The sequence below is a fragment of the Nothoprocta perdicaria genome, unplaced genomic scaffold (assembly GCF_003342845.1).
Source record: "Nothoprocta perdicaria isolate Ctin4 unplaced genomic scaffold, notPer1 scaffold_433, whole genome shotgun sequence".
Classification (NCBI taxonomy): domain Eukaryota; kingdom Metazoa; phylum Chordata; class Aves; order Tinamiformes; family Tinamidae; genus Nothoprocta; species Nothoprocta perdicaria.
The window spans coordinates 64,601-90,074 of record NW_020455681.1 but is presented as its reverse complement, the minus strand read 5'-3'; the positions used below and the strand labels follow the sequence as shown (position 1 = coordinate 90,074).

Here is a 25,474-nt window from a genome sequence, read left to right as displayed (position 1 = left end):
GGCCTAGTATTCAAGGGAGCTTAGGCAGAATTAAAAGAGCAATTGTTGTTCACCGTATTAAAATGTTGCAGTGTACGTTCTCAAGTGCTCTGGGTCTCTTTGAATGTATCCAGTAGGCCTCCGCAGAAAGCAGGGAGAACCTGAGTATCAAAATAAGCAGTCACTCAACACTGTTTGCTGTGAACAAGTTGGGGGGAAAAAAAAAAAGAAAGGAAAAGAAAAAAAAGCCTCCACACATAAGAAGAGGTGATTGGCAGTCTTGCTTTTAGTGAGCAGTTTTTTAATCCAGTGCCAGTTTGTGCAAAAACTAAAGATTTACACTTTGTATTGGGCTTTCCAGCTTGCAACTCTACATGTAATCTGTTACTATTTAAATGCAAATTGCTGAGCTTTTCAGAATTTTCCTCCCTTACAGAATGCTAAGTCAATAAAGATGTTCTGATAAATCCCTCTTGATGCAGGGTAATTGCTAGGGCTACCTCCAGTTAGCTCACTTGCCTTAAGGAGGGGCAGAGGTGGCAAACCGTGCATTAAAAAAAACAAGAAAAAGTCAAGACTATGAAAACATAGTCTTGAAAACACTTAGTACTACTGGAACAACTGAAGCACATTTCATAACTGGATTTTCATAAATCAGAGATAGGTAAAATATCTACCAAGAGAAGTTGTCATGCTAAAAAGTATTTCACTGTAGTGAAATTATTGATTTCTTTACCATACTCTATTAAGGGATATGGAGATGGTAAAAATACATCATGTTTCATTCATTTTCAGAAACAGTGGTAAGGTGCTGGTGTACTAAAAGCATCCAAATCACTGGTGTTAGTCTTAATTTTGTTCTGATTCTTGCAAACTGTTCTGAATAGAGAATTTGTATGTAGGTGGCACTGTAGCACAGTTTGTGTTGGAAATACTGTCTTACTTGCACTAAAATTTGGGAGCAGTAGCTTTATGAAGCCTAATAAAGCAACACCCTACTGAGGATTTATTTTATTTTCCTTAAGAAAACTGCTTTAATGGCTAGTGAGAAATATACAGTAATGTCACTTTTTTGAAAATGTGAAGATCCAATAAAATTCGAATATGAAATAAGTACATCTGCTTTTATTGGCAATTGTTTTCTTTTTTTTTTTCCTGAAGACACACCACATTGTGAGCAATACAAAAGGACAATGTTATTTTTTAAGAACTTATATATTGTCTTAAACTCCATCATTTTCTTGGCCTAAATTACTGTACTGGTTTGCTCTGAAAGTTTGAAACCCTGCTGCGTGGTTTGTGTGTGAGTGCAGTGTACTCTACAACCGAGGCTGGACTAGTAATGAAGAAAAGGCAGGAGTGCGTGGTTTAGAGTAGCTATACCTGGGTTTTATAGTAAATTACAGAGCTGTCAGCTGCGATATATGAATCTCTGCCTCATTTCTGAGATCTTGAATACCTTTCTTGTAGTAAGGCTTACTGTTTGGGAGATGCCTGCAAAGTTAATTCCCTATCCAGAAGAAAGCAAGCCACCTGAAGCATTAACATCCCTGTCTGAGGTGGGGAGTTCGTTCTGGGACAGATGGCACCATGCAGGAGATATAGATGGTTCTTTAAGCAGAAAGATGTGCAACATAATTAAGATCAGATGTTCGGTTGAATGGGACAGCAATGTCTAGACCTAGTTAATTGCTCTCTAATGCCAAGGATGGCTCTCCAGGGTGAGAGGGGAGAGCTATCAGGCACACCCTGAATTGCAGCAATTGAGTAGATAGGCTAGGAAAGGCAGAGAGAGGCTGAACTGCTGACAGCTGAAGTCGGTAAGGGTAGCAGAGCGCTCCTATATATAATGTTGATCATCATGGCATTTGAAATTCATCCGATTTTCAAGGTGAAGACCCGAGAAACAATTTCATTGGTGCTCTGAAGGCTTAGCATGCATAGGATCAGCTAACAAATGTGAATGTGGTGGCCTTTGCCATGTAGGAAGTTTATTATTGTATCAGCTCTGTCTCTACGAGCCCCTTTCAAACCTGAACCATCAAGAAAACAAAAGGGAGCAGTATTACTGCCTTTAAAAGAAGAGACAGATTTTCCAGCGATATCAGTCTCTTGGCTTTGTTTCATGCTATTTTCCTTCCTTTTTGAGAGTTTCACCACTCTTGAATTTTCAGGGGTACCTAGCTAAAAGCAAACATGCACTTAAGTGTAATTTAGGCCATCTGGCTTTAGTTGCTTCTCTCCAAAGTGTATTTGTGAATACCTATCCTTAAAAAGAGTGCACTTGCAGAGAAACACCAGTTCTTACCAGCTAAGTCACAGCTTACCTTCCTCTTCCCTTTGGAAACTCCCGCCACTTGGGGTCACTCAGATGAGTTTCTGCACTGCCAAATCCCAGAGTCCAGCAGGGCACCTCTTGGTGCATCGAGTCTTCCAAGAAAGTTAATGTAGGACAGCATTAGCGTGAGACGGGACAGACTGTCCAAGGCAGTTCGTAGAACGTCTCCCTTCTCCTTCACGCAGGGTGCTTTCAAAACCCAAATCCCAGAGCCAGTATTCTTAGAAGCTACTGGCTGCCAGCGTTGCTATAATCAGAGCCGTAGTAGCTTGGATGCCAAGTAGTACAGATGAGCTACCTTCTATTTCATAGGTCTGATGAGTTTGGGGAGGGCAGCAGGTTGAAAATGATCAGATAACTTGTACCCTCCTTCTGTGCCTAACAACTTCTCCTGAAAGAACATGTGAGATTTTTTTTTTGTAATGCAGGTTAAAATGTTATGAGGAAACTGAGTTGACTGGTGTGTTGGTGTTGGCAGGTGTGTGATATGCTGAAGTTTTCTATAGCACCTGCATTGCAAATATGCAACGTATGTGTTACTCATCTTTTCCGCTTTCTTGTAAGGAGGGAGTGGAGTCTGCCCAGGCACTTCAGCAACTTGAACGAGACCTGGGAAGCTGGCATGTTCAAGAACCCTTATGAGGGTAGAGTTTTACAACCAGCCTTCCTAGAGGTAAAATGCTCCCTTAGATTGGGTGAGCACTATCAGTGCAGTAGCTGCTACAGATGTGTGCCTAAGTGCCCAAGTTCATTACAGTCTTGCTATAGTTTTAACTCCATTTAAGTAGAATGATCCCACAGGAAAGCTTCCTTTTTTTTTTTTTTTTTTTTCCTTTTTTTATTGAGGAATATGACATCTTTCCTTCGTCTATCTATTATCTATTCTTCAGTTATATTAGCAAAACTCTAGTTTCTTTTTAACTGCTGTCACCAAATACAGTGTTCTCTGGCAGAACATAGATCTTTCAGCAACCTTATGGATAGAGTCAATATTGTGCAAAATAAAAAAAAAAAAAATTGAAATATGCAGTAAAGTAGGGGTTTTGTAGCTTTGCCAGTGGCAGTTCTTTGGCAGTGAGACTGACTTGCTTTGGAGGTAAAGCTAACTTACTGTTAAGTACAAAGTAAAGATTCATTGTCAGGATATGTGGGCACTAATAGGGGAAACAGAATTTCCGTATGAGCATATAATTTTCTGCTGTGAAAATCTCTAACCAATGCTATTTCCTAACATAAACTGCATTTATTCAATGGTGTTCTGTGAGAAATGAAATGGAGCCTAGTGTGTGTGTTAAAAATGAATCAAAAAGACATTTCATCAGAAAATAAATGCTTCATTTCTGTAAGTGCTTAGCTGAAGACAGCTTTAAGAAGTGATTGCTTTCACTGAGAATCTTGTGCACTTTTTTTTCCTCTGTATTTCAAGACTTTACTTTAGCTGTGAACTATGTAAACTGTCTCTTAACAGCCACAGTGGTTTAGTCTCATTAAAAATAGAACAAAGCTTTTAGCATTTCTAAGCCTGTCAGTTGGATTCCCTTCTTGCTAGATGATTAAAAGACAGTAACCATGATGCATTGAATCTCTTCTACCATGATAAATGAGGCCTAGTCCAAAATGTACATGCTGTGGGATATACTTGAGCCTTTTCTCTGTACAATAACTGTGTGCAGACCCGCTAAATTCTTGCAGAAGTGGTTAGTTTGTATTAAAAGGACAATATCTAGTGAGATATTTATTTTATTTTAAGCTTCTTTTTTGTCAAATTACAGTTGCAGTTGAATTAAAAATGCTGGTTTTACAAAATTCAACCTGTAAAAGCTGCATCTGTAGTGCTCACAAGTATGTATGCCGTGGAAGTTCTTTGCTGAGGATTTTAGAGAGCATGAAGTGCTGACTTGTACCTTGCTAAAGAAGAACCTAACTTTGGGAAGACTGATTGTTGTAGTCCAGCTCTTACCAGGTGGATTTTTTTTTTCCTGGGAATCATAAGGTGTTTTTTTTTTTTTTTTTTTTTTTTTTAATGGAAGAAATTGTCTAGTTACTGAAAGTATCTTCTGGTGCGAAACCATACTGTCCCAGTAGCAATTGCAGTGCAGACCAAGACCAAGAATATAGCTTTGATAATATTCTTCAAAATAAATCTGAAATGTCCTCACTGCAAAGCACTTTCTCTGTATATAATCAATTTCTTTTTTTTTTTTTTTTTTGATGTTGAAGAGGACACACTTCATTGATTTGGAGTGTATACACTACTGGATTTTGATGAAGACTGGATCTGAAAATCCCATTTTTTTTTCTGAATTGTAGCATTTTCTGGGCAGTGGGCTAATAAAACTCAGGTAGGGGTCGGAAGAGAAGTTCTTCCAAGGTCAGATTGGCAAGTATGTCTGCCTTCCCCTGCATCATGGGGTGTAATATAATTCCTGTGATCACAACTTCATTTAACAAATTCCCTCTGCCACTGCAGAGACATAGACCATGGGCACAGGTCTGTCCTGCTTCTTTTCCTGTCTTTCTGTCTTTCTTTCTTTCTTAATTTATGGCATGTGGTGATTCTTGTGGGTATTGCATTTGTATGTGATGGGCTTTGCAGCCTGGTGAGGGTTGTAGGAGTGTGTGGGTAGTGAAGGTCTGTGCACCTTCCAGATTACTGTGTGTTTTCTGTGATTCACAGTGCTCACGTTTGGAGGTGATGCAGTGTAGCAGGTGGCTCTTGGAAGGAATGTGCCTTCTAGCTTCACAGCTCTAATAATCCAAAACTGTTTGGCCTTTTTGCTGACAGTCAGTAATGTAAAATCAGGTGAATTCCAACTGTCAGTGGCTTTGCTACTTCAGGATAGAGCCTAACTTTTGACAAACCTAAGTGGCTTTATTTTAAGCCCGTGTTTGTACAAGCTCTCTTAGCAATGAGGAATGTTAAAATGCTAGGTTCACAGTTGCTTTGTTGACTTACTGAGCCTTTCAGTTGGCTCTTACCTAGCCAAATGACTATAGTTAAGAGGTTGGAAAGCTAGTTACAGCTCTTTAATTATGTAATATGTGGTTTGTCTGAGAATGTACTTTTTAAGTTTTTTGCCTGGTGTGCAAAACCTTTTTTCCCCTCCTTCCTTTCCATTGCATGTTAAGCACTAACCCAGGGAAGTTGAGGTTGGAGCACCCCAGAAACAGTTCTAGGAAAAGATGGTAAAAGACATAAACTGTGCTTCAGTAAACTTGAAATTGTATGCAAAACAATAACTTTGGATAAACCCCAAAGCCTTGATGTTCACTCACAGCTATATTTGAGACAAATTTTCTTATGCTTTGGGGTGTCAGTGGTAAGACAGGCTGAAAATATGTTGTACCAAACAGCTTTATGCTAGGAGACTGTGCTGCTGTATTTAGCTGCTAGGAAACCCAGTGACTTAAATCTTAAGGAAGGAGCATCACATGCATTACTATTTGATCAAGACCTTGGAGTTTGAATTAGAGCTTAGACATTGATCTGGGTCTGTCTGTAGATACCAGTAAACTAAAGGAAAGTCCACCTGGGTAAATAGTTGAATACTCATCATTTCTCATAACTGATTCTGCCCTTCTCCTTGTAAAGTATGGGGCTTTAAGTAACTCAAAGGTGCAGAAACACAATTCAAAAAGCTTAGAAAGCAATGCAGAAACAGGCATAGATCCCTTTATTAACTTTGTGTAAAAAAAAAAAAAATGCTTGCATGCAAAATGTTCTTTATTTGTGAAGAATGGTATGAAGTCACCCTCAGAAGAAATGCTGTCAAGTTTGTTTATTATCAAGTGAAATAGAGGGAACCGCAGAAACATGCTGAGTGTGGTAGTCTGGGATCAGACCAAGGAATTGTCCATCCACCTCTGCATCTAGGTGTCCGTCTGCCTCCTCATTCAGTCTCTCAAACTAGTAAGTTGCAGAGACCTAGGACAGAGTGTGATTTCTCAAGGTTCCCCTTACAGCCCCTGGATTCCCTGAGCCAGGAGCTATATTCACTTTCTAATAGCCCTTGATGGACTGCTCATCAGTGAATTTTAATAACTGCTTTCTTTCGAACCTTCTTATACTTGAAACCTCTGCTATAGTTTGTTCAGTCTGGGCTCTCAGAAAGTACTTAATTTGGCTTCATGCAGGCTGCCTGCAAGCTAAGGTGGCTCAGGTAATGAGCTGGCTGATTTTCTCTTCTTGCGTGATTAGATTTGAGACACGGGGCGTAGTGTAACGGAGTGACGTGGCTAGGTGGGCAGCAGTGTGCCATGGCCACTGAGAGCTGCTGTGCAGACCGAGGCGTCTCCGCGTTGGCCGCCTCTTAGACTGCAGTGCAGCCCGTGAGCACGTCTGCCTCTGCTTGCTGTTGTGCTGGACAGTGTACAAACATCAGAAGTATGTCATGATCTTAATTTGTCGCTGTGGGATTGCTGGCAGGAGCCTGCGTGACTCTTGCTCAATTGAACCTTTTGTTCAGGGGCACGGCTGTGTGGGTTTGCAGACGGCTGCAGCGAGTCCAAACCCAGGCACTGTCGTCTTGGTGGTCTGGACGTGCAGAGTCTGGATGTGCTCCCAGGGGCTTCCGAGAAGCTCTGCTGCCACTTGTGTCCATCCTTAATCTCTTAAACTTCCAGTGGCTGCTTGAGTTAGAGTAGCTCTCTTTAGAGGCCTGGAAATCCCCTGTTACTAAAGTTTGCAGCTTTTTCCATTTCAGTTAAATTCACGTTGCTTGCTTTGTAAAGAAAGGAGGGGAGAACGGAAGTGTAGATGGTAGCTTGTTATTTGTGCTCATGGGTCTGCTTCCTCTCTTTTAAATGCTATTTGCCTGTAAGATCAGTCTGAATGCCTGGAAAAGCTTTCCTGAAGGACCAGGATGAGAGCTGTCATAACAGTGAGTAAGGCACCGGTCAGCCCCAAGCTGTAAGTGCAGCTCTGTGCTGAGCTCATCTGCAGATGGGAACAGCAGCCCTCAGGGCCAAGGAAGGCAGCTGAGGAGCACGTGTGCAGGCGACAGAGCCGCTCTGCTGTGCGGCCGGTGGAGTCTCTCTCTGATTAAAACGTCAGAACTCGTGTTTTCCCTGATAACCGCAGCAGCTACCGTGCTAGCACAAATAGCAGTAAATAGGGTATGTGACAGCCAAATAAGCGTAACTTGAAAGGCTTGGCTAAGGATTGGAAAATAATCCCAGGTTGTCCTGGTCAGGGAGATGGTGCTGGTGGTGGATGGACAGCAGCTCCCGACGCGATGCAGGCGCTTTCGCACGGCACAGGACGGATCTGCAGAGGCACCCGCAAGCTAACCTGCGGCGTCAGGGCAATCGCAAGCACTTTAAGAGACTCTGTAAAAATAAACCTTGCTTCAGCTCCCGCGAGCACGCTGCCTTGTCACTTGATTAATCAGCCCGGAGGGCAGAAGCTGCCCGACGGGGCAGGCAGCACATGCAAGCCCGTTAGCGAGGGCGAATGCCCAAACTGCCTTCTAAAAATACAGTGATAATAGCCGGGCGATGCGGTGAGTGAAGTAAGGTGCTTTAGTTTCGCGCTGGGAGCGTTGGTGGGCAAGGGGGCTGGCGGCGGGTCTGGATGCGGAGGAAGCACGTGGCTTGGAGCAAGCTCAGAGCCCTGTGGGGGCAGGGGGTGACGGACGAAGGCAGGTGCCCACCTTGCCTCGCTGCCCGCACCGCGACGGCATGGCACGCAGCTATTACAGAACTTCATCTATATTAAATCTGTGTATGTTTTTTTAACCTTGTTCCCACGTCTGTCTGAGCTGTGCCGCTGCTGGCCAAGCACCACTGCTTGCCTGTGAAGGACTTGCAGAAATAGGCCCCGGCGGTCACGCGGCGAGCTCTTTAAAGCCGCCCGGTGCTCCCAGGTTGGGAGCTGCCTTCGCCCGAGCCCCCGGCAAGCTCCCCAGCTCCTGGGGAAGGGCTGGTTGCCCGCGGCCGCAGGCAGCACCTCCCCTCTGCCGGGAGCACCCGGCTGTCCCTTCGCAGCTCTGGGAGTCCCTTTCTGTGCGACTAGTCTCCAGCTTTGCTGAGGAGGCCTGTGGATCTGAGCACATCTGCGCTTCTAATCTCATTTCTCATATAATTTATGACTGCTTTGTCTTCTTCCACCTCGCATTTCTGTTGCTATCACATGTTGCTGCTCCAAGCTTTGACTCAGACTTTTCCTCCCTGCTCATATCCGTGGAGGCTTCGAAGGAACTGTGCTAAGCTTTTGGGGCACGAGGCTCCCTGTTTTGTGGGTATCTCTGCATCCTGCAGAGGCACCTCAAGCTATTGCTAAATCCCAACTTCCCTGCACGAAACCAGAGTTCAGGTGTTCTGGTCTGCTTTGGTTCAGGGCCATGTGGTGTCCCAGGGAGGGATGGGCTCTCCAGAGGCGCTACTGATACTGTTTGAGCTGGTCTCTCTGGAGGGCAGATAAAATATATTTTTAATTTCATATCCCATACAGCTCTCTGCCATTCTTATCCCAGGGCATTGCACAAATCAGGGTTTTGAGCATTAACTTCTGCAACCTGGGAATGTCAGGCAGAAGACGCATGGTTGCGTGTGCTTGCGTTGCTGTGCGTGTGCTCCCGCTCAGGCGCAATTGCAATGTCATTTGCTGTGAAGGTGCTTCCTGGGCTTTGACGTGAGTGTGATTCATGCCACTGGATTTATCTCACGTGTTGGCCACGGTAGCAATGCGTATACAGTCATGTATGCCACTGCAGCACAGCCCATGGGCCCTAATCTACTAATACAGGGAATTTCATGACCTTGCTTCTGGCTTTCCATACCCACCCCAGATGGTATCTACAAGGTTATGGCAAGCTTGTAAAACTGTGCACCTACACCAAATTTGCTTCTCATATTGTGGCTTTTAAAAATCAGCATGACTTATCTTACTTTGCTTAATTTTTGTTTATATTTCATCTTTTCTGTTCTCTCCAATGATTTTCTTTTTTTTTTTTTTTTTTTTTTGGCAAGATCTGTGAGAAACTGTGGTATTTTAGACTTAGCCAAACTGAATCTCTGTTAGAACTTCTTGAAACCTGATCTTGTGGGAGTTCTAGTATGAAAAAAAAAATCAGGTTGGCAACCGGAATCATGGATGTTTATCTAAAGTGAACTTCTGATTCCTCTTGAGGTTTAGTAGTTCACTACTGAATCTGTTTCAGTCCAGTTAATTAGTTACAAATCCCTAAGCCACAGTCTTAGAATTAAAGAAAACAAAGCCCCAAGCCTCTACATAATTCGATGCAAGAAGAAAACTTTTGTTAAGCTAGGAAGTACATTTACATCACATTTTCCCAGTTTGAGACATAAAACTGACATAGAGTTGAACAAACAGCACCGTCATGTATTCTAGATTCATGCCTGCCTGTATTATTGTGACCATCTTGCGTGCCCCTATGTGTATTTATATTTTTTTCTCACTTCTCCTATATCAGTTCCTCCTTCAGAGTTATGGCAAAGATTTTTTTTTTTTGCCTTTTTTTTTGGCTCTGAGCAGCACAGCTTACAGGGAACACAGAATGCCTGTTTTTGATAAGGTTCTCTGCTATTTTGTTTTTAGGACAATGTAGATCAGACTTCAGCTCATGGTCGGCGGGATCTGGTGGAACCGGGATTCCAAGAACCGTCTAACCGCATCGCCCTAAATCACCAAGGTAAGGAAGGGTGGGTGGGAATCCATGCTCATCAGGGGAAAGACTAAGGGCTGCATATCCAAGCAGTTTTGCCTCCTTGTTGCAATTTCTCCTCTTCACTACATATATATATATGCATATGTATATATTTTTAGGCATGCACACACACACATACACACACACATATATATGTACACATACATGTTTTTCTTCACTTTTTTTACCTCAGCCATCCCCAGTATTTTATCACTTTATCACAGAAGTCCTGTCTGAGCTATGGATGAAGGGGACTAAGTGAGAGTAAGACCTGACTCTGGGGAGGGCTTCTGTTTTTTTAGGAAGAGGAGGTAAATATTGAAATTTAATTCAACATTTGCAATGCTTAAGCAGTATTTTAAGTTTTCACCTGCCACAGAGCTTTCACAGCTCCGACTTGACTCTTGCACTAGGAGTGAAAGACAAAAGCTTGCTTTCTTAGCATGGCAGAAATCAGCTCATTTTGAGAGAAAGCCCTCAACTCAGGATGTAATGGCAATACAAGAGCCTATTTAGGTTCTGTAAATTGACAGGAATATGTATGAAAAGTTTAAGTAATCTTAAAAGTGTCTACATTACTGCATGACTTGCCATTCTTGAGTGCAGCTGTAACAAATGCCAGTGCCTCATGACAAGACAAATATCTAAGTAGCGTCTCAAAAGCACCATGATGTTTAAATTTATGTTGGTTCACATGCCTACAAAGAAGGTTAAAATCATAGCAGGGACCATTTTGGCTCAGCTTTATTTTTTTGGCTTTGATATAAATAATAATAGAAAGTGCTGTCTTCACCAGTGAACCTTCTTTTTCCTCAGTTCATTTCCTCAATTAATCCTGATGGATTAATTTCTAATCAAGTGTTTAAAGCTTGTCATTAAATGCGGTTTCTTTAATGCATCAGAGTACTGCTGTCAGCACAAGGCTATTGAAACAAACAAGCAAAAAAATGCAAGTAAATTATTTAAAGCATTATTTATGGAGTGTGACATGCTTAACTTTTTCTTAAAAAAAAAAAAATCAAACTTCTTTCATTTGCCAAGGGCAGCAAGACTGGAATTGCATGACGTGCAAATCTTCACCACTGTTTAAGTTTGACAGACGAGTCCCCAAACATAATGAGTATTGTATTTTAATTCCAAACACACACCTCAAGTTTCCCAGGTATTTTAAATTTATGCTTTTAATTGAAAACAGAAGAGAACACATTGCCACAAAGAAGAATCCAAAACTTGCAGGAGCACAAGCAACACCTTGCGGCTTGCTTACATGCACGACAAGCGTTTGTAATGCCATTTTTCATTCATCTTACAGCAATACAGTTAAATTAATTTCATCTGCTTTGTGATGTGCAAATCCTAGCGCAGAGTTATATAGCTGACATTTTCTGAAAGCTATTTGAAGATACCTTTCTTTTAGAAAGAGATATTTTTTGGAGCACATTCTGTGTGGTCTAAGTTCACATGATAGAGTGAGAGCGTGTGACTGCTGCTACTGAAGGCTGCAAATATAGACATAAAAGACATTTAGTATTGTAGTTGGATGGTAGAATGGTAACTCTGACATTTTCCTAATAGATGAATACTTCCTTTTCCAGATGCTTCCTTTCCTCTGTCAATATTGCAGTATGGTAAAGGATCCAAAAAGTGTGAGATTCGTTTAGGCAGCTAAATGTGGTACTGCATGCAGTCCCTTTTGTGCATCTTTCTCTTGTGTCTTCAAACGAGGATTCCTCTCTCTGGGCACCCAGTGCAATGCGAGGTGTTTTCTCTCCTTTGTTACTGGCATCGCATACGTGAGGTGCACTTGGCACCTGATGTGTGCTTCTGCCTGAGCTGTGTTGAGACAAATACCTGTAGTTTATGAAACAGCTATTTTTTAAACAAAGTATTTGTCACAGTGGTGCTGACTGTTTAGGGCCTATTTCTAAAGACCCATTTAAAGTTTTTCCTAATAGTTTCTGAAATAAAGATCACTTTTTTCAACTATGGGTTGCAAATTATTCTGTATTTCTAAAATGTTTCTGACTTTGTTTTTGAGGTAGATACTTAATATATTACGAATTTTGTCTACCACCATGGCACAAATTACTGTTAGTTTAAGTGGCATGGCTTAAGTGAATTAGGAAGTAGGAATAGTATTTTAAACCTAGATGTCCAGTAGTAGCCTTTAATGCTGCATTTAGCTGTAATACTGTCCTCTTTTTGTGGTTTTGTGGGCTATACCTTTACGGGAATGATGCTTATTTCTTCAGAATATTTTTGGAATAGTAAGTGGCTGTAAACCTGATGTTGCATCATGTCTGATTTTGTCTGCCCAAGTATGAATTACACACTTATGTGCCTATGAAATACACATCCTCGTCCAATAACTCAAAAGTGCAAGTATTTTCACATGGAACAGCTGTCACATTCAAATGACTGATTAAAATATAACATCAGAAACTTCAGACGGAGTTGACATGATCTCATCTAGGTCCAGTGCAGTCATTGTATTAGTGAGTCACACAATAAACAGAAAATTCATTAAAAATAAGGTGTTTTTAAAGTTCTTTCAGAGGGTTTTTTTTTTTAACCTATTATTCTTTCTGCTTGCATTTAATAAGTGAGTCTGGTTTTGATGATTTCTAGATTATGCTGATGTTAAAGATATTTATGACAGGCTATGACTGACTTTGCTTTCCAGCTTATAAAGACAATATTTTCTGGCTAATCCCACTGATTTCAGCTTGTACTGACTAGCAGATCTAAAGCGCTTTTTCCTGTATTTTCCAAGAATTTTGTAGAAAAATGGTTATGTTCAGACTTGCACCAAAGCTGATTTAACACATCTTGCACACAAGCAGCAATTCTGGAAAGATTACAGCTGGTTAAAGTACTTCACATGTTCACAGCAGGGTTTTTTGTTGTTGTTGTTTTTATCCCTTTTTCCCTCCCCCTTGGGTTTGTTGTGTCTGAAATGCTGCAGCTGAACTTTGAGCAGTCTGACTTATTACGTTATTTTATGTGTGCACTTGCAATTCATACCTGACCGCACTGTTCAGTGAGTACAGCAGATCTGCCAATTTCTGTTGAACATTAACTTATAGCCCTTTGCTTTCACTTGGAAAGCCCTGGTGCAAGCATTTACAATTCTAACCAGACCCTGCTTTCCATGGCCTATAAAAATGGTGATTAGCTTCCTCCAAGCCATCTGAATCTCTTAACACGGACTGGAAAAAGAGCATGCAAGTGGAGCCTGAGATATCCCTGCCAACTGTCCCTGCATGAATAAGCTCTTTCTTGTAAAGGGTATTTCAAGTGCATGTTTCCTGCTGAATCACTCTTTTACACAAGCAGATGCTTTATAACTGTTCAGCTTTTTATTTTAAGAGAATAGCTTGTAAAGATTGGGGAGCAGAGAATGCCTTTTGTCAAGTGAGGAGTCTTAAAAGTGTGGGTTTCATGTGAAGCAAATGTAAAAAGCTGAGTGCAGATAAAATATTTTCTCCTTATAGGTATGTTAATAACTGCTTATGTGTAGTTATGCTAAGAATCTACTTAATGTGAACAATAGTATATTTATATCTAAGCCATTTTTAATGTTAATTTTTCAGTGATTCTGCTACTTGTTTCCTTAGAGTGTTAAACGCAGACAACAGGAACTAGGATTCCTTACTTACTCTGCCCTCCACCCCCACCCCTAAAAAAAATCCAAAGAACAAAAAGATAAACGTACACCTGCCTTGTACATTTCACAGAATCACAGAATGGTTGAGGTTGGAAAGGACCTCTAGAGATCATCTGGACCAGTTCCCCCACTCAATCAGGGACACCCAGAGCACGGGGCACAGGGCGGCATCCAGGCGGGTTTGGAAGATCTCCAGAGAAGGAGACTCCACAACCTCCCTGGGCAGCCTGTGCCAGGGCTCTGGCACCCTCACAGGGAAGAAGTTCCTCCTCACTTGCAGATGGAACTGCCTGGGTTTCAACTTGTACCCATTGCCCCTTGTCCTGTCACTGGCCACCACTGAGAAGAGTTTGGCCCTTTCCTCCCTACATTCACCCTTTAGGTATTTATACCTGTTGATCAGATCCCCTCTCAGTCTTCTCCAGGCTAAACAGGCTCAGCTCGCTTACTCTTTCCTCATAAGGTAGATGCTCCAGTCCCTTAAAGGGAATTTAAGGGAATAGGGATGTTTCTTTCTATACAATATCATCAATATCATTAGAGCAGAATAGTATTAATAATCACTGATGTAATTAAAAAAAAAGACAGAGTTAATTATTGAAAACTATAAAAAGTTAACAACAGTATGCCAGGGTTTGGCTTTCCACAAACATCAAGAGAAGTGTTTTTTGAGCATTCACTCTGGAAGTCCTAGTAAAGCTACACTACAGAGAGAAAAAAAATGTCTAAACTTTGTGGCCTTTCTCAAAGAGTTGAGGAAAGAGATGAGGAAATGATCAAAACAATTATTTGCCATCTTCCTCTTTCTCTTTGCGGTTTTAAAAGCTTTTAAGTTTTTTTTTTGCTTTCCTCCCCAACAGGGGTTGAGTTGAAGGAAATTGTAGCCTGCTTAAGTGAATCTCAATTCTGCAAAATGTTTAGCACAGGGAAATACTGAATATTTCACCGTGGCAGGATTCTTTGCATTCAGTTAGTATCCATACCCTATCCAATAGTTGACAGCCCAGTAGTGCAGAGCTGGAAAGCAGGACACTTTTAGTCCAAAGTGCTTGCACTCACGCTGGGCTGTCGTTTAGAGGCCTTTGCTGGAGTTATCAGTAGCAGAAGTCATCCTGCCCCCATCCCAAATGATGCTGCTGGTTTCATTCTCTCCCTCATCACCTTGGCAGCGGAGCCTCCATTTCTTTTGGTTGAGGCACCAGCATGGGGTGCTGTAAAAGTTATTGTGAATGTGTCTTGTTAGGAGAAGTCAGTCTTACTGATTTTCCTGCACTCCCTAGGAGCGAGTGGCCTTCCCATAGCATGTTGGATTTTGCTGTCGCATTTCACATGGCAAGAACTGTAAAACGCATTGGAAATCAACTGAATTTATTGACCCTGAGATGTCATTGAGTTTTAAGATGCAAGCTGTACTAATGGTTGCTTTTCTCTCTGCACTCCTGATTTTTTCTTTGTCGAGGCATGTTTCAGAGCTCCTTTTCCTGTCTGCAGCTCTGGTAGTGCAGTTTATGGGCATCACCTTTTATTAGCACTTGCCGTGCACTTTCTGAGCTAGTGCAGCTACTTAGTATGCAGGATTTTGAAGTCATGCACAAATGAGGTGCATTTTGTCACCATAACTTCTTAACGGAAATATTAAATGTGAAACCCTGGCACTCTCTTTGTGTATACTTGTAGAGATTATTCTCTGATTTGTACCTAAGCATTTTACCTTGGGTCCTTAATGGAAGGTTTATCTTCCTCTTATTTCTGCATTTGCCTACAGTCTTCCAGCCAGAGGCTATTTCTTAGCTACTGGTGTCCTGATGCTTTTTGTGACAAGAGTTTCCAGGCAGAACTGAAATGAGTCCAGCTGCACCTCTGGCCCCGTAGCCAGATGGCTGGAGCCATAGAGGGAAAACAGTGATAGGAGTTGTTCTGACTAACAGCAAGCTGTTGTCACCAGTTGCTTCTTCCTTTCTTCTTTGTCAATTGGTAGGGAACTTTCCTACATTGAGAAGTCAGAGACACTGTGACTACGGGTTTTCATGGTGTTCGTGCTCTCATGGATGCTCGTTGCGCACAACTCAGAGGAATGCGGCACTTGTCCCAGCTTAGCCCTTGCTGCGGTCTGCTTGCCTTGACCTCACTAGCTACCGACTGACATGTTGCTCTCATAAAGATGATAATAGTCAAAGATGACGAAGAAAGCTTCCATTCTAGAGCACCACCTAAGTCCATGTAATAGCCACACCACCTAGGCTATGTAAATTAATTGGACTTTGGGATAGATGTCGACCTAATAGTGCAATGCTTGAGAGAAATGATCTTCTGTAGCCCTTTGTCCAGCATAGCTGTTCAGATATGCTTTTTGTACCTGCCTGGGGATAGGTACATGAGAGGAAGATTATTTCATTATTAGTTTCTGTCCCTGAAGAACATTTTTGGTAACTGTCCATGCTGCTTCTGATGTACTTCAGTTATGGGATTTCACTTGGATGAATCAGATATTTGCTTCCCCAGAACAAAATCCTATTTTTGCAAAATCCAGCTGGTCTTGAATTGAAAATGTAGAATGAAAAACAGATAGTTTTGTTCGTTTTGCAGAGACAATACTGGAGGCTGCCAGGCATTCATGAATTCTCGTGCATTGTACAAATGTTGTTGTCATTGTCCAGGCTGAGAAAAAAACACCATTAGAGCCAAAAAAGATTTACAGTAACTACTGTCACACACAAAAGTGAGCACCTGCCTCCTGCCTAGCCGAGAACAGAGTCGTTGTCTGACTTCAGAGGAAACTTCAGTTGGCCTTCATGATGAAGCTGGTTACTGCTGCTGCTAGGAGGACACCCCTAATAGCTGTGCAGAAGGTTAACTTGCCTAACGGTTTTTACTCCCAAACTTGTGCATTGACAGCACTCTGGAAAAAAATATTTTAAAAAAATAATAAAAAAGGAGAGAGAGAGAACGGAAGATAAACTATGTTAATTTTCTTAAGTCGGTTTAATCCCAACCTGGAGCTCTGCATCAAATTGCAGGAAGACAACGTAGATCAGCTGTCTGAGTTTGCTGGAAAGCTCTCTATGTAATAATGCTGTTAAGGTGATTGAAATGAGAAGAAATGAATCAAGAGTAGGAAAAGATGTTTGCATGTTTAGAGACGTATATCTTACGGGCAGGTGACTGATGGTTTTCTTTCTAATTTTTCATTAACTAGAGGATTAGCTCTCTTAACAGTAAAAGAGGGAGAAAAAACACTGTGTGCATTAACCAGCAAAAGGTCTAATGTCAGCTTTGTAAATCTTTAATTTAGTCCATATTTAAAATTGGATATATTCCTCTGAGGCCACATCGTATGAGTACAAAAGCTCAAATACCTCACAGTCAGAGAGCATAGAGTTTGCAGCCTAATTATAATCTATCAGGTTTCAGTGTGCTTCTCCAAAGAGTAAAATTCTTTGCAGGGAAGGAACTCTCTGTCTTGGTTGTATAAGGCGTAACATAGCGTATGCTGAGGCTCTAGCTTATTTTAAAATTTACATACCGGAAAAAAGAATTTTCAAGTAAAATCAAATTAAGAAGTACAAAAGCCTTAGAAATAAAAATTCTCTATTTACCTGAGCATCAAGGTAAATTTTCAGCCTAATCTCTCTTTCTGAACTACACACAAAGACGCTATTACTGTGTTAGTAATGAATCTCCTTGGCGTGCTGGAGGAGCGGCGTTGCTAAGGCAGTGGCTGCTTTGAGAAGAACAGGTGGAGCTGGGGAGGAGGCACTTTCCTTAGCCAGGCTAATCCATGACACACAGTGCCAGACCCTTCGGGACTGAAGCTGTATGGATTTATGACGTTTGACAAAGTATTATTTCACACCGAAGAGAGAGGGATGGCATTCCCACTCCTCCTGTGTCAAGATTTATGCCTGTGCCTCTCCCAGTGGTGGTTTGCAAAGTGCGAGTTTGGGGCAATTAGAGGCTTGATTCTTGTTGCGCTTTTTAAGTTCTTGTTTGAAGCTTGGCAGGAGAGAGGGAAATTGTGCATCTGGATACTGCGATTCTGGGGCTTCTTTCAAAACACTTCCTCTCCTCTTTATGAGTATGCATTGGAGAACAAGCTAGTGTAATAGCAGTGTGTGTTTGATATATAGTGGTGCTTACCATGTAAAAAGGTTATCATAAATCAATACTGTATTTTATTTTGTAGTGTCTTCCAGTAAATTTTTTTTTTTTAACGCATATTCTTTGCGTTACCACGGAAGTGGAACTGAGGCTGCCCGTGGGAGTGGTCGTAGTTTTGCTTCCTTCTTTTGGCCAGGTTTAGGCTGGGTGCTCATGAGCACCCCGTTGGCCGGGAGAGTTTCTCTGTGAGCTCCAGCGTTTGTCCAGCTGCTGGCCCGCGGAGGCAGCCCAGCTTAAGGGGTGGGCAGAGGAGGGCTGACGGGCTCTGAGGTGCGTAAACCCTGCGAGGCTGTTAGGAGAGCAGACGGTACGTGTTCAAATAATGTATTTGTTTGCTGCTGGCACGCGTTCCCGGAGGTCTCTCGCCTCAGCGGGGTGATGTCACCGCCATCACAAATAGTCACCGTGTGTGTGCAGCTACTCCTGTTGTGTTTCGGGGCCTGGCTTCCTGCCTAACGTCTGTCTCCTTAGAGTCTGATGCAACAGCCAGCAGCAGCCCCGCCGCTCTATTCCCGGCTCCCGGCATGGGAATCGGGAATCGGCAGGGCCGCAGCGTGGTCATGGCGCCTCGCGCCAGCCCCGAGGCCTCCCGGGGAAAGGCGGCCTCGGAGGCCCTCATGGAGATGATTTTGTTCAGGCCTTTCGCTGCCCTGCCTGATCACGGGGTGTCCAGGTTCTTCACTGGAGCTAGTCTGGAGAAATCACTTCAACGGATGCTTTAATCACATTGATGCTCTTTTATGTGGTCTGCTTTACAAAATGTGAACAATCTTATGTGATTTTGCATGAAGCAGCGTGGTGGTGAAGCTTGAACGGGGCTGAGCTCGAAAATATGGTCCTTAATGTAGAAATATTAATTGAGGATGTGGTCTTGCAGGTGGTAAAAGATGAGATCTAACAACAGTCTGCTTCAATGACGAAAGGGAAATTATTGGCAAACTGGTATTAATTTGAAATATGTGTTCTTCATCCTGTCTGCTGGACTTGATTTCATGGGTCCAGTGCTTTTGTTGGTAGTAGCATGCTTGGATATCAGAAATCAGTGTCTCAGTATCTAGTTATGACAAGGTGTTTCTCCCAGGTATCTGAACAGAGTTGATTTCTTGTGCAAAACATCACTTCATGTTTTCCTGTGAGTAAATATATCGCAAATCCTGCAGGTAGTATGCCCACCTCCCATGTAAGCACAGTTACTTAACAGTTTGCATCATCCCCTTCCTTTCTGTAAGCAGTTTGATAAAGTAGCCAAGTGCAGTGTATTTCAGTGCTTTTTATTGTTTCATGTATTTATATACTTACTGTCCAAAGGGTTAGAGGATAATCGTGGTCTCAGATTGCCCTCTACCTTCTAGGCGGCTTATTTCTTTTCATTAAAGTTTAATAGTCCTTAATTGAGCGATGTGATTTGAAATGTCACCTTCTAATTTAATCAACATAAGATAACTGCAAGATTTTGAAATGGGCTTGTATGTTTACTGCAGTAACTTCATTGTGTTTTCTTTTGTAATCTAACTAATTTGTACTAAATGTCAAGAAGTTAGGAGAGTGGGGAAGGTGGAAATTAATACTGTCAGCAAGGGTAAGGAGGTAGCATGTAGATGGCATTTTTAACATGACTGAGTTGAATTGATACCTGTGTCACTCCCACATCTTCCTGCATTTTGGTTTTGCTTAGTTTTCCCCTTGGGAAGCATGTTTTAAGTTTATTTAGGTATATTTAGCCTTATTTAAGAACTTCTTGAACCCCTCAGGGAAGGTGCTGTTGCCAAATGTCAAAACATAGCAGTGGGCACTTAAATTGTCTCAGTACCAGCTAAGTAAGTTGCTTTATTATATAGCCTAGTTTTTAATCATGCAGGAAAGAAGGCAATTGTTCAGTAAAGATAGTGCCTCTATAAGCCTCACCATATTGACTTCAGATTATGACACCATAACCAAAATCAAATCCTAAATTTCAAAGACAAATTGACATGTAAAGAAGGAGGGTAATATTTAGAGGTGGAAGCAATCCATACTAGCTGCAGTTATACTGCCTGTTATGATATACTGCTTAAAAGAATATTTTTCAAAGCTCAAGTATCTTTAATTTTTGAGATAAAGGTACAATGTCACTATGCAAGGTCAGCTTTAATGGAGAAAGAGCTGCTTTACAGTATCTGATTACATGGAAAACCCTGAGGTGCTAATCCAGTTTCATGACTGTTGCGTCCAAATCTGAAAGACAGATATTCTGCTTATTCGGACGTTTACAAATGTCAGCTGTAAGTAGATCAGAAATTGACTGCCACTTATCTACAATACACCTAATGTTTGAAATTACTGTGACTTTAGAGGGAAACTATTTTCTTTGTTAAAGCTCTTTATCTGCTTTGGTGAAATTAGTGTTAAGAGCATAGTGTTACTGAACTTCTCTCCTTTGTGCTTTCATAAGATGACAGGGGAAAAATAGGCTCTCTTTTCTTTGAAACTTGTTTCTCAAATCCTCCTAAACAGGGGTGAGGCAAAGTGCAGGAAGCTGTAATGCCAGAAACTACTCACTGAGTTCTTGAGCTGGCTAGGGCTGAACTTTATAAGGACTCTTTTAATACCCTTGGTTCACCAACGCATTTAGCAGTTGAGGGGACTGCATATCATTTTGTTTCAGAATAAAAATCCATTTTAAGCCTTCAAATAAAAATCATAGTTACTTCCACTAAAAGCGTACTGAACTGGTTTGTGTTCTCTCTCTGATCAGCCATACACTTTTGATTTTTCTGATATACACTTTTGGTTTCTCAGATGATGATAGATAGTTTCTAATAGCTGGCACAGTGCAGCTCAGCCTTTCTGCAAAGAATTCTGAGTGTCACGTATTCAATTTTAGATTTTTATTTTCACTGACCTTTATATTCTTGGTCTCTATCAAAGTAGTCAGAGGAGCCAAGACAACTAACAGCCAAGACAGCTCTTGGTTTCCTTCCATTCTTTATCCTTGAGGATAAAAGCATCCAAACATGTGGTTTCTGTTTCTTCCTTCTATTGCTTCAAGTGAAGCAAAAAAATAGTAAATTTACCTTTCTATGGGCTTCATCCTCTAAATAAAGCTTTTAGCATTTTGTAAATTATTACAGTAAATTGCTTGGCTCTTCTTTTGAAATGTTAAAAAAAAATCAGTAATGTCTAAATCTATGATCTTCTCGGGGTGAGAAACAGGGCGCAGGAGATTAACAAATTTTAAAACACAAGACTGACATGGGACATATTCAAAATACTGTGATTGTCCATGCCAAGATTTAAACCTTTAGTTCCTTTAGGAAGACGGAACTGCTACTTCCTAACAGTTTGGTAGCCTTCATTTTAAGTTATTTGCAGATCTAACCTAGAGGAACACTTACTAGTGCTAAGCAAGAGTTGTCTTGGTACTTAAATGATTGAATGGGATTTAGAAGTTGGCTGACACAATTACGACAAATTTAGGTTAAGCTGTCTGGACAAGTATAGAACTAGTTTAAGATTTTAATATCCTTTTCTACATATGAGAACAACTTGTAGAAGCTTACATGTTGGAAAACCAGGGCTGTCAAACTACAGTGGAACACATATAATTGCTGAGAGGAAAATGTCCAATTCAAGTGAACGCTCAAGTATCGTTTTCCTTTGAAATACTTCACCCCAGTCTATTTACAGAAGACTTTTATTCTGTCAGACTGGAAAATTAAGTACTCCAGACTTTCAAATTTTTCCAACATGGGTATATATTTCCTTTATCTGAGACAAACAAGTTGTATTGGAATGCGTTCGTGGTCATCCGCAGCAAGTATAGCGTATCTTAGGTATGATGAGGATGTACTGTGATAATCTGAGAAAATGACTGTCCCTAAAAATATCTGGATATTAAATTTTAGTGGTGGTGGGTGAATTGGAAGTACACTTTCTTAATGGCAAAGTAGTGTTTATTTAGATATAAACACAATTTCCTATGTGGAAAAATGATTGAAAGTTCAGGACTGGAGTCGGACAGCAAGAGCAGTGTAAAATGGTACAGGTTTTGCTTTTTGTGAGACCTACAGCCAGACATTTGTCTGTACTCACAGTGAGCTCTCATTCAGATTCAGCAATGTGAAGGCAACATATGACCTTGCGCCTGCTGCCAGCTTTAATGATATCAGTCCTGTGTGTTTGTGGGGGGGAGGTTGTCCCTTTTCCACTCCCATTGGAAGTCACCTGGAGTAACAACCCTCCAAAGGCTCCGCTGCAGGATTGCACAGGGTTCCTTGTGCTCATATGCAGGCTTGATGGGTCACATACCTAGAGCAGTTGACTACGGCCGCAGCTGAGCCAGATTGCATGTGTCATTAGTTTTTAGTTGGCACCTCAGGCAGTCATAAGCCATTTAGAATAAATGGACTTTGCCTGAGGTTTTAATGAAACTGGACCACGCTGCAGAGGTCCAGTGCTAGGTGGTCATTTCTTGGGCCCACACAGGTCGTGCTGGAGCGCTGCTCCGTGCTCATTCCTGCGCAGGATGCCCAGACACAGAGACAGGCTGCCCGCTCCCACCAACCTTGCCGGGGTGCTTGTGAAGTAATTGCTGGATTTGGGCACTGGGCCCGCAGAGGCACAGGCAAGGAGTTAGAAAGGAATTAGAAACAAATGCATGTTCTACAAACTAGCTGGTGTATGGGATGCAGCAAATCACAGTACTTGCCTATCTAAGTTTTCCCCATCAGCAAAAATGAGGATATTGCTGTTGCAGAAACTTGTGTTAAGTATGCAGCAGAGGTTTGCTTAGTAGCGTGCCTGCTATTTTTGAAGGCAAAGTGCCGTTTTGTTCGTGGTATTAACTTGGGAGGAAGCCATGGAGATGCACGATCAAGACTGAAATGTTTTTACCTTAATTTTTGAGTCACGTATGCCCTTCTAGGGAAATCCTCCTGACCTCAACAGCTCTTGCAGAGATTTTCAAGCTTTTTTTGAGGCTCTGATACTATACAAAGAGTTACGTAAAAGTCTCTGGGGAAATAGTAAGGCCATTCTTCCTGTTGTGAATGGCGTATATTTAACAGCAAATGAGATTTTACTCATTGACAAAAAAGCAAACCAGTTGTCTCTTACCTAGTGCAATATCTTTTTTTCTCTAACGAATAAAGGCTCTAGAGAGAAAAACTAATGTGTAAACTTACATGAGATTGCATGCTAAAATGTAGGGCAAAATGTAGACTCCTGCTCTGACATTCTAGGTAGCTTTTTTAAAGAGTGATTTGTTTTATATGGAGATTTGGCTTGCAAGTAGTTGAAGACCATTCAGCTTTTAAGTGCTATAAATGCACTTTTAAAGAAGGATTAGAGATGCCTAACTCTTGACCTGTGGAAGGGAGGTGATTGATGAACTGAGCTGAAGGGTAGTTGATGCTCTGTGTGTGTGTCTGTGTGTACGGGAGTGAAATCAAAGTCAGCTATGGGGAGCAGCCATGCAAGTTGACCTTGGAACATTTACAAAAAAGAAAAGAAAAAAAAAGGTCATTAAAGGCAGAATAATGAGGTAAGGGAAAGCCACTTGAGGCAAAATGCATGGTAAAAAGCCATGGAGTTTCTTTAGGATGGTTTTAGTATTTTATTGGAGGCGAACATGAGATATAATTCATTTTCATTACTGTAGGAGCCGAGATGTCTACCCATGCAGCATTTGTTTGTAGTATCTTTCCATCATTGTACATCTTTGTAAACCTTCTACTTAAAGACAAACAATCAAAGCAAAACAAAAAACCTCTCAACCCTGTGTCTGCATGGCAGTTCAGCTCGGGATATGTCTCCCCTGTGTTAAGACTGGCAGAATACAAAACAAAGTGATCCTGGTCTGATCCCTGAGCACGTTTCGAGATGAATCTGGCAGGCTCTTGGCTGTGGGGCGAATGGAGACTGTCGTTGAGAAGTCTGTTAGAGACACTGGCTGAATGAAAGCCTCCTTCTTTACAGCAAGAGTATTTGAGCAGGAGTCCTCTGTGATCACAGCACTGATGACGTTGCCCTGGAAAAAGCTGCCTTTTCAAGTAGGTGAACTGCTTATGCTTATGCTCCCCAGGGCTTGGTGTCTCCCAGAGATTTGGTGGTCCGGCTGTGCACACTTCCAAAAAAAACCCCACTTTCTCTGAAGGAACTTTGTCTGGTTTGACAAGTGAAGTAACATGTAGCAGTGAAAGCATTCTTAGGCATTTATACTGGTCTAGAAATAAAAAATAAATAAAATAAAAAGTAAAGAAAACGCTGAATTGTGGAGTTACTTTAATGAAGTGATTGTGAGCAACCTTTCTTTATATTTTGGTCAAATGTACAGCTGTATGCTGAATGGGCACAGTGAAGTTTGGAGATTAACATTAAGTATCTCACATCTCTGCTCTGGCCGGACGTTCTTCCTTTGTGTGTTCGTGGTATAAGACACAGTCTGCTCAGCCCTGACCACTACGTCTCATACGTCATTGTGAGCCCTGGTCTCACGCAGAAAGGAAAGGAAGAAGCACGTTGGTGCTATGAGTTACCTAGGTAAACACTTGATGGTTTCAGATCTGTAAGGTCAAAGACAAACTTTAGTACCATGAGTTAAATAGCTTCTAAATAGATGTGGAAGAGGTTGTAGGGCAAATCTATCCTAAAATTTTCCATGGATATGGTATCATCAGTATAGGTTTGCAGTTGCTTCCGTGTGCTTGTAACAGGTCCTCATAAGACACAGTCTGTACAGTTATCCCAGGAAAATGCTGCTCTTGAGCATACATTGCTTTATCCAGTGACTTGTTACAGGAATGGGAAGTCTTTTCACATGCTCATGAATGCCTGGCCTGAAAATATGGGTGAAAATAGTTGTCTTGTTTCCTGCACGTATCTCGCTTGCTGCAGGATGCACTTGGAGAGCACCTGGAAGAAGGTGATATAGTGCACCCATGCTTTTGGTCCCTTAAAAAAGGAAGTACCTAACGGAGACAATTTAAGGGCATTATTGAAGGAGTGGACAATATAGAAGAAAAGAGCTAGTAAGTAAGTGGCTCTCAGTGATGAAGAACCTACTGTGGTGAAGTACAACAGGAATCTAGCTTTTCCTTGTGTTAAGGATGAAAGAAAGTGTTGATCTTCAGCTAATACAAAGTACCTTCCAGAATGAGTTCATTAAAGGCTTAGAAGAAGCTCACATGGAATAACTGCTGTGGATGATGGGAATCAAAAAAGAAACTCTTAGCAGAAACCTTTCCTGTTTTCAAGCCCTATGTTAGACTTTCATCCATAATTATCATTAGCGTTAGGGAGGCATCACTGGGCAAAAATCCATCAGGAAAAAAGAAGAAAACTTCATTTATTTTTTAATTACAGAAACATTAAGATATTTCTAGATATCTAGGCAATATGAGCTATGCTGTGGTCTCTGCTTTAAGCTGTATATTTTTCATGTAGGAAAATAATCTTAGTGCTTGTTTGTTTCTTTTCCTAATTGGATGCTCTTCAAGTCCATTAAAGAGCTAAGAAAAGATTGTGGAGAGTCAGCCAAAATACATTGTGCTTCCAAGGAAAATCATTTGGCATTTTGGAAAGAGAGGCATTAAAGCAAAAGATAATATTGCAGTGCTGCATTATTTAAGGTGCATGTAGCTTAAAAGTCATCTTACAGCATTGATGTCTTCAAGGCGAACCGGAATG

General features: G+C 41.4%; 1 protein-coding gene across 2 annotated transcripts in view; it reads left to right on the top strand.

The window, feature by feature from the left end:
* GRB10 (growth factor receptor bound protein 10) overlaps positions 1-25,474 on the top strand; it is a 152,335-nt gene that overhangs the window by 62,314 nt on the left and 64,547 nt on the right. For both annotated transcript variants that reach the window (XM_026046329.1, XM_026046328.1), the window contains exon 3: positions 9,876-9,969. In XM_026046329.1, the coding sequence (XP_025902114.1) occupies positions 9,876-9,969 (94 nt within the window). The remainder of the gene's footprint in view (positions 1-9,875; positions 9,970-25,474) is intronic.